The sequence below is a fragment of the Salvelinus fontinalis genome, chromosome 36 (assembly GCF_029448725.1).
Source record: "Salvelinus fontinalis isolate EN_2023a chromosome 36, ASM2944872v1, whole genome shotgun sequence".
Taxonomy (NCBI): Eukaryota; Metazoa; Chordata; class Actinopteri; order Salmoniformes; family Salmonidae; genus Salvelinus; species Salvelinus fontinalis.
In genome coordinates this window covers 16,608,574-16,617,942 of record NC_074700.1, presented here as the reverse complement: position 1 = coordinate 16,617,942, position 9,369 = coordinate 16,608,574, and the positions used below count along the sequence as shown (strand labels likewise).

Here is a 9,369-nt window from a genome sequence, read left to right as displayed (position 1 = left end):
CCACAGGATGAATCGGGGTTCCGCCCCCTCCAGCCTGTGCCTCCATTCCTCCAACGCCATTTTCACCGTGAGACGTACACAATTCCCCACATCGTAGTTATTTTCCATGGCATTGAGGCGGTGGGAGAAGAAGGAACAGGGATGTAGCTTGAGGTCCAGGGCAGAACACTGGGACAGGACCGCCCCCACTCCGACATCAGAAGCATCGGCCTCCACCACAAACTGACAGGAAGGGTCCAGACAAACCAAGATGGGAGCTCTGGTGAATCGATGTTTGAGGTCCCTGAACGCCCGGTCAGCAGCTGCAGACCACATGAACGGTACCTTAGGCATGGTGAGTGAGGACAGGTGGAAGCCAATGTGCTGTAACCCCGGATAAAGCGGTGATCGAAGGTGGCGAACCCCAGGAAGCATTGCAGCTGCACCCTGGAAGTAGGCTGGGGCCAATCCACCACCACTCTCACCTTCCCGGGATCCATTTGCACACTCCCTGCGGAGATGATTAAACCCAGAAAAGGGATGGTGGAATGATGGAACTCGCACTTCTCTGCTTTTACAAACAGCTGGTTCTCCAGGAGGCATTGGAGAACTTGTCGGACATGGAGCACATGTTCATGGGTGGAACAGGAGAAGATGAGGATGTCATCTAGGTAGAACAAGACAAACGGGTTCAACATGTCACGGAAAACATCAGTGACCAGAGCCTGGAACACAGCAGGTGCGTTGGTAAGGCCAAATGGCATGGCCAGATACTCGTAGTGACCGCTGGCCATGTTGAAGGCGGTCTTCAACTCGTCCCCTTCCCATATCTGCACCAGGTGGAGGCGTTCCGTAGATCCAGCTTGGAAAACACAGTGGCCTCCTGGAGCGGCTCGAAGGCAGAGAAATTGAGTAGTAGCGGGTAGCGGGACTTCACCGTTATCTCCTTGAGACCCCGTAGTCAATGCATTGGCACAGGATCTTGTCCATCGGATGAATCCTGCAGCAAGGGAGTTCCCAATGTAGGTCTCCATCGCCTCGGTCTCTGGTCCCGACCGAGAGTACAGTCATCTCCGGGGCGGCGTTGTGCTAGGGAGAAGGTCAATCCCGCAGTCATAAGGTCGGTGCAGCGGGAGCGAAGTGGCCCGGGCCTTGCTGAACACTTCCCAGAGGTCCGGGTGCTCCGCGGGAATGGAGGAGAAGGTCCGGGGCACCTTCCAAGCCTTCCCGAAGACCTCCCGGGGCAGGTTGTTCTGACTTGGTGGTAAGAGGTAAGAGTTAGGCAATTCACAGCAATGTGAAAAAATGTTAGACATTTTCAGAAATGTCAGAAATATCACTTACGGTCAATGTCCAGCTTATAGTATCTCCCCACATGAGGCCACAGCACAGTAGTAAGTCCCAGCATCAGAGAGGCTGATGTTCCTATTGGGGAGGTTGCAGACACAGCTCTGTGTAGGAGACCCAGCCTCAGGTCTCTTCTCACACTGATCACTCCTGTCTCCATAGGTGTAAATGATTCTTAGACAGGATTCCCAACTTACATACAGATACAGTCTGTATTCATTGATGAATCAATGACGTGTTTCTTTTAAAATGCTTACACTATCAAAGAGTTGTGATATTCATTTTCAAATTGTGTAAAGTCAGAGTTACTGCTTTGCATTTTTTCATCATTTTGGTTGGTTTCTGAGAGTAGTGGCACATACAATGCCTATAGAAAGTCTACATCAACATTGGATGACTTCATTTTTATTGCGTAACAAAGTGGGATTAAAATGGATTTAATTGTCATTTGTACACAATTGTCAACGATGTACACAAAACACATAATACTACATCATACAAATAAGTGGTAAGAGTTAGGCAAGTCAGTAAAAGTAGGAAATAAAAACATGTTTATTGAAATATCACACAAGTGTAAAGGCAGGTTACAGAGTTCCATATTACAACTATTATCATCAAAAGGAAGAATTCAGACATTTGCTAAATAATTATATACAGTATTTTGTGCTACACTTCTTTTTACAAAAGCAAATGTATCCAGTCAGTCAGTCAGTCAGTCAACCTCAGCCACTATTGCTAAGGATTTTAGACTTCTGCTTTCACACTTCCGGGAACAATTATGCTCAGCATCTGAGTGATTTTACATTGATAAGTATGCCAATGCAGTTACAGTCTCTTCAGCTAGACCCAATTATTACATTTTACAACAAATGAGGAAAGTACAAAACAGCCAAGTCACACAGACACAGTCAAGCTCAAAAAGGAGGTCAGTAGGGCTCAACTTAAAATGATGCTGATTGGAGGACTGTCACATCCTGTCTTGATGACTCACACCAGAGTAGATGGTTTCTTCCTCTCTGTGTTCTCTCCTCTGTTTCCTGGGCTTCCTGTCAGTGAACTTTAGGCCAGCGTAGTTCAGGCCATCATCGTCACCGTGGAGCTATTGGGATGAAACACAGACCAACTCATTTCAGACTCTGGGTCAAATCTAATGCTGTAATATTTTGCTTTAACAAACTTCTCCAGACTCACTCTTAATACAGTACAATTGATCCTGCTAACCTGTTGGTCTGAGGTGTTGGCATGAGGATTCCCATAGTGGCTTTGTTGAAAAGGCGTCCCTGCTAAAAGGCAAATGTCAAAACATTCAATATATTGGAAATCTTTTCATGTTTACTAATAAAAACACTGTTTTCATATTGTACATATTTTCTGCTTCAAAATGTAGTAGGCCAGAGAGGGAAGTGGTAAAAGGAGGGCGAGCATGTAACGATCGTTGCTGGAAGGATTGGACCAAGGTGCAGCGTGGAAGGCGTTCATCATGTTTATTCATGTTAACCAGCAACAAAACAATAAAGAGTAACAAAACAAACGTGCAGCTTTGTAGCACAAAAAAGGCTACAATACAAAAACAAGATCCCACAAACAATAGTTGGGAAAAGGCTGCCTAAATATGATCCCCAATCAGAGACAACAATAGACAGCTGCCTCTGATTGGGAACCATACCAGGCCAACATAAAAAATAAAAAACTAGACTACCCACCCTAGTCACACCCTGACCTAACCAAAATAGATAAATAAAAGGTTATCTAAGGTCACGGTGTGACAGAGCCTTCATTCCTCTTTTTGATCTGTAACTATTATTACTATTACTATTAGTATGAAGACTTTTACTGTACCTGCACAGTGTTCACATCGTGACCTCTTCATCCTCACACAGAGGATAATGTTGACAATCACACTCAGAATCACAGTAGTTGTCAGGCAAGATATAATGATGAGGAAAATAAGATTACTCGACAAGTCACCCGACAGGTCTGAAAGTTAAAAAGCAAGGCTTGATTATTTTCTATTATTCTTTATTCCTCAGTGATTTTGGCATTAAAATTAGCTATTCGAGTTATATTTAAAATCTAATACGAATTGAAAGTCATGGAATTAAATATTGATATTTTCCACCATTTGAGAGAAAATGTGTGGTATTTTGGTTATGCACAGCTTACCTTCGATGTCCAGCTTGGTCCCGTTCCCGAACAGTATCTCTCCACAGGAGGCCACAGCACAGTAGTACGTCCCAGCATCAGAGAGGCTGAGGTTCCTCTTGGGGAGGTGGTAGACACAGCTCTGTGTAGGAGACCCAGCCTGAGGGCTCTTCTCACACTGATCACTCCTGTCTCCATGGGTGTAAATGACTCCTGGATGGGAATCTCCTGAGCCATGTCTGAACCAATAGACACTGTGTTCTCCTGCACAGGTCTCAGTATTTATTGTACAGTTCAGAGTCACAGAGTCTCCTGGCTGGACCGACTCAGACACAGATTGCTGGAGCACAGTCATGTTTCTGGACCCTGAATCTGATGAAAGTGATTAAGATCATTGTGTGTACATTCTATTTTCCTGCTGGATTCGTTAATTTAGCATTATGTGAACACACATCATTACAAACTTTTTTTTAAATCAACCTATATTACCTTTGACAATTAAAACAGTTCCTTCTCCAAATGTGACTTCGCTCACTACCATAGCAGCACAGTAGTATGTAGCTGAGTCTCCTGACTCTGTCTTGGAGATGGTCAGGTTACAGCTGTCAACTCCTCTCTTCACACTCAAACGTTTAGTCTCAGTAAAGTCTTTGTTAAAGTTGTTGGAATAAAAACTATTTTCACTGTGATAATATGATGAAGCCATGAGAAGAGGCTTCTGTCCAACAGTTTGCTTGCACCAAGAGACTCTGATCAAATGAGATTGACAAAAGCAAGTGAGAGATACACTTTGTCCCAGGTGTGTAACTATCACAGGGTCTGGTTGGATTACATTGTAGTTAAGTGCACAACCTGTGAAACAAACAAACTAAATAAATCAGACAAAGTTATAGTACAGATTTATACATTATTATCATTATTCAGACTACATAGTCATTCAAATGGATGAAAAAGACTACGATATACAACATAAAAGGAACCATATTAATATTTCTTAGTTACCAAAATTGGTGTAAAACAAAAAGATGATCCAATATATAATCATCATTTCCTTTCTGAACTGTATAGTGTGTGGGTCTGACCGAGGCACCTTTTATATGATGACACTCATTGGTTAATCATAATGAAGTAGGCGGAAACTCTGAACTGAGTGATATTATTGGCTGTCTGAACAGGCATAAAACATCTTATAAAAACTACAATTTAACATACAATCTGGCATACCATAGTTAGAGCAGCCCTTCAAATGATGTAAAGTCAGAGTTACTGGTTTGTATTTTTTCAACAAAGGAAGTGAACTCCGATGAGTTTGGCAACTTTTAAAAATAAAATTAAGATAAGATACTTTGATACCTGGTGCAAATAAGTGGTAAGAATTAGGCAAGTCATTAAACTAGGAAATAAAAACATGTTTATTGACATATCACACAAACATGAAGGCAGGTTACAGAGTTCCATGATACAACTAATATCATCAAAAGGAAGATTTCAGACATTTGCAAAATCATTATATATATTTTGTTGTACACTTCTACAAAAACAAATGTATCCAGGCAGTCAACCTCAGCTACTATTGGTGAGTATTTGAGACTTCTGAAACCATCCTAGTATCAGCTTTCATACTTGCTGAATAATTATGCTCTGCATCTGAGTGATTTTACATTTCAATTAGGCGAAGCTAAGCCTCTGCAATGGCATCCTACAGCAAGTTAGAAATGTATATAATCGCCAGGTCACACTGGAACAGCCAAGATCAATGTGGAGTTCAGAGGAGGGGCTGGTCTTAACTTAGAATGATGCTGATTGGATGACTCTCACATGTCACATCCTGTCTCTATGACAGAGCAGTAGATTTCTTCCTCTCTCTGTTCTCTCCTCTGTCTCCTGGGTGTGGTACTCTTCATGTCAGTGAACTTCATGCCAGTATAGTTCAGGGCACAATTGTTCCGTGGAGCTATGAGGATGAAACACACACTCACTCAATTCAGATTCTAGGTCAAAACTAATACTGTACTCTTTTGCTTTAATACTCTTATCCAGTTTCACTCTTGATACAGCAATTCTCCTAACCTGTTGATCTGACGTGTTGGCATGAGGATTCCCATACTGGCTTTGAGGAGAAGGGGTCCCCACTAAAAGACAAATTACATAACATGGAAAATACTTGAAACCTTTTCTTGAAAGGCGTACTACCATGTCTTATTTTCTTCTGCATTAAGAAATGATACCAGAGTAGCTGTAAATAGGTTGCTGTGTGTGTGAGAAGGTGCTAGTGGCATGAGAAGAGAAACAACTATTCATCACTGCAGCATAAAGATTCCTGTGTATGGAATAAATAAATACATTCAACTTCCTTTGTCTTGATTATTGTGAAACACTTTATTTATCACAAGTAAGTCATTGTCAGATGAGTGTGTCAAAGAAGCAATGCACCTAATTCATTACAGTTACAGCTAACAAAGTTAACAAGGCTGTGTCATTCATCCAGTTCTACTGTCTGATCCCAGAGTACATCATCTCTTCCTACATGTTGCTTCTCTGTCTTCTAGACCTGTTCTTCTTGTTTCCAGATTCAGAGCTACATAATGGAGACTGTCTGGTTTGGAGCGAGCGGTCGCACTTGCATTCGCTCTGCAGGTAGTATAACTTTTCATTACATTTCATTACATTTCATTATAGTACAACGGTTTAATTTGTCTAACCTTAGCAATTTCTTCTTAGCTAGCTACTTAGCCGTCTGTGTATAAAAGATAATCGCGTAATTATCGTATTCCGTCGTCTATCGTAGTCCACACTGCTATCTGCCCAGCAGCTAGCAAACGTCCACCGTCTACCGAATAGTAGTATAACTTTTCATTACATTTCATTATAGTACAACGGTCTGATTTTCATTTTCATTACAGTACAACGGTTTGATTTGTTTGATCTTAGCTAGCTACATAGCCGTCTTTGCATCAAACATAATTGTGTAGTTATTGAGGTTCGCCAGCCAGCTATTTTCGCCCTAACGTAACGCAACGTAGCCAACACTGCTAGCTAGCCAGCTTGCCACCGAATAGCAGCATTGTAGAAACGAGTGCATTACAACGGAACGACTTGATCAGTGTAGTGTTGGCTGACTACACAGTTGTCTTTGCTATCTTTGATTTGTATTTGTTCGATCTTAGCTAGCTACTTAGCTGGCTACATAGCCGTCTTTGTATCGGTGATAATTGCGTAGTTATCAAGGTTCGCTGAGGTTCGCTAGCCAGGTATTCTCGCCCTAACGTAACGCAACGTAACGTAGTCAACCCTGCTAGCTAGCCAGCTAGCCACCGATTAGCAGCACTGTAGAAACGATTACATTACAACGGAACGACTTGACTTGTGTAGTGTTAGCTAGCTACATAGTTTTCTTTGCTATCTTTGTATCTAAGATAATTGTGTAGCTTTGAGTAATTATCGGTTAGCTAGCCAGCTATTTTTCGCCTGCCGCGCTGCCGTCCTCCTACCTAGCCAACACTGCTAGCTAGCCAACTTCTACCGAATAGCAGCACTGTAGTAACTTACATTACAACGGAACGACTTGATTAGCGTAGTGTTAGCTAGTTGTCTTTGCTGTCCTTGTATCCATGATAATTGTGTAGTTTAGAGAAATTTAGTGAAATTGTCGAGGTTCCCTAGCCAGCTTCACTTTCAACAACGTAGCCACTGCTAGCCAGGCTACTTCACCAGCCAGCAGTACTATATCATTTTGGTCAATAAGATCTTGTATTTTATTTTTATTTTTTGCAACGTAAGCTTAACTTTCTGAATATTCGAGACGTGTAGCCCACTTGTCATTCTAATCTCCTTTGCATTAGTGTAGCCTCTTCTGTAGCCTGTCAACCATGTGTCTGTCTATCCCTGTTCTCTCCTCTCTGCACAGACCATACAAACGCTTCACACCGCGTGGCCGCGCCCACCCTAACCTGGTGGTCCCAGCCCGCACGACCCACGTGGAGTTCCAGGTCTCCGGTAGCCTCTGGAACTGCCGATCTGCGGCCAACAAGGCAGAGCTCAACTCAGCCTATGCGTCCCTCCAGTCCCTCGACTTCCTGGCACTGACGGAAACATGGCTCACCACAGATAACACTGCTACTCCCACTGCTCTCTCTTCGTCTGCCCACGTGTTCTCGCACACCCCGAGACCTTCTGGTCAGCGGGGTGGTGGCACCGGGATCCTCATCTCTCCCAAGTGGTCATTCTCTCTTTCTCCCCTTACCCATCTGTCTATCGCCTCCTTTGAATTCCATGCTGTCACAGTTACCAGCCCTTTCAAGCTTAACATCCTTATCATTTATCGCCCTCCAGGTTCCCTTGGAGAGTTCATCAATGAGCTTGATGCCTTGATAAGCTCCTTTCCTGAGGACGGCTCACCTCTCACAGTTCTGGGTGACTTTAACCTCCCCATGTCTACCTTTGACTCATTCCTCTCTGCCTCCTTCTTTCCACTCCTCTCCTCTTTTGACCTCACCCTCTCACCCTCCCCCCCTACTCACAAGGCAGGCAATACGCTTGACCTCATCTTTACTAGATGCTGTTCTTCCACTAACCTCATTGCAACTCCCCTCCAAGTCTCCGACCACTACCTTGTATCCTTTTCCCTCTCGCTCTCATCCAACACTTCCCACACTGCCCCTACTCGGATGGTATCGCGCCGTCCCAACCTCCGCTCTCTCTCCCCCGCTACTCTCTCCTCTTCCATCCTATCATCTCTTCCCTCTGCCCAAACCTTCTCCAACCTATCTCCGGATTCTGCCTCCTCAACCCTCCTCTCCTCCCTTTCTGCATCCTTTGACTCTCTATGTCCCCTATCCTCCAGGCCGGCTCGGTCCTCCCATCCCGCTCCGTGGCTCGACGACTCATTGCGAGCTCACAGAACAGGGCTCCGGGCAGCCGAGCGGAAATGGAGGAAAACTCGCCTCCCTGCGGACCTGGCATCCTTTCACTCCCTTCTCTCTACATTTTCCTCTTCTGTCTCTGCTGCTAAAGCCACTTTCTACCACTCTAAATTCCAAGCATCTGCCTCTAACCCTAGGAAGCTCTTTGCCACCTTCTCCTCCCTCCTGAATCCTCCTCCCCCTCCCCCCCCCCTCCTCCCTCTCTGCAGACGACTTCGTCAACCATTTTGAAAAGAAGGTCGACGACATCCGATCCTCGTTTGCTAAGTCAAACGACACCGCTGGTTCTGCTCACACTGCCCTACCCTGTGCTCTGACCTCTTTCTCCCCTCCCTCCCCAGATGAAATCTCGCGTCTTGTGACGGCCGGCCGCCCAACAACCTGCCCGCTTGACCCTATCCCCTCCTCTCTTCTCCAGACCATTTCCGGAGACCTTCTACCTTACCTCACCTCGCTCATCAACTCATCCTTGACCGCTGGCTACGTCCCTTCCGTCTTCAAGAGAGCGAGAGTTGCACCCCTTCTGAAAAAACCTACACTCGATCCCTCCGATGTCAACAACTACAGACCAGTATCCCTTCTTTCTTTTCTCTCCAAAACTCTTGAACGTGCCGTCCTTGGCCAGCTCTCCTGCTATCTCTCTCAGAATGACCTTCTTGATCCAAATCAGTCAGGTTTCAAGACTAGTCACTCAACTGAGACTGCTCTTCTCTGTATCACGGAGGCGCTCCGCACTGCTAAAGCTAACTCTCTCTCCTCTGCTCTCATCCTTCTAGACCTATCGGCTGCCTTCGATACTGTGAACCATCAGATCCTCCTCTCCACCCTCTCCGAGTTGGGCATCTCCGGCGCGGCCCACGCTTGGATTGCGTCCTACCTGACAGGTCGCTCCTACCAGGTGGCGTGGCGAGAATCTGTCTCCTCACCACGCGCTCTCACCACTGGTGTCCCCCAGGGCTCTGTTCTAGGCCCTCTCCTA

At 44.9% G+C, this 9,369-nt stretch overlaps 1 protein-coding gene across 1 annotated transcript; it reads right to left on the bottom strand.

Annotated features, from left to right (window-relative positions):
- Positions 1 to 1,046: 1,046 nt before the first annotated feature.
- Positions 1,047 to 4,513, bottom strand: LOC129835443 (uncharacterized). Its single transcript, XM_055901083.1, has 6 exons — positions 4,471 to 4,513; positions 3,958 to 4,320; positions 3,490 to 3,840; positions 2,548 to 2,609; positions 2,298 to 2,425; positions 1,047 to 1,236 (listed from the first exon to the last, which is right to left on the bottom strand). The coding sequence occupies exons 1-6, from the start codon at positions 4,511 to 4,513 to the stop codon at positions 1,047 to 1,049; spliced, it is 1,137 nt and encodes a 378-aa protein (XP_055757058.1).
- Between the last annotated feature and the right edge of the window lie 4,856 nt (positions 4,514 to 9,369).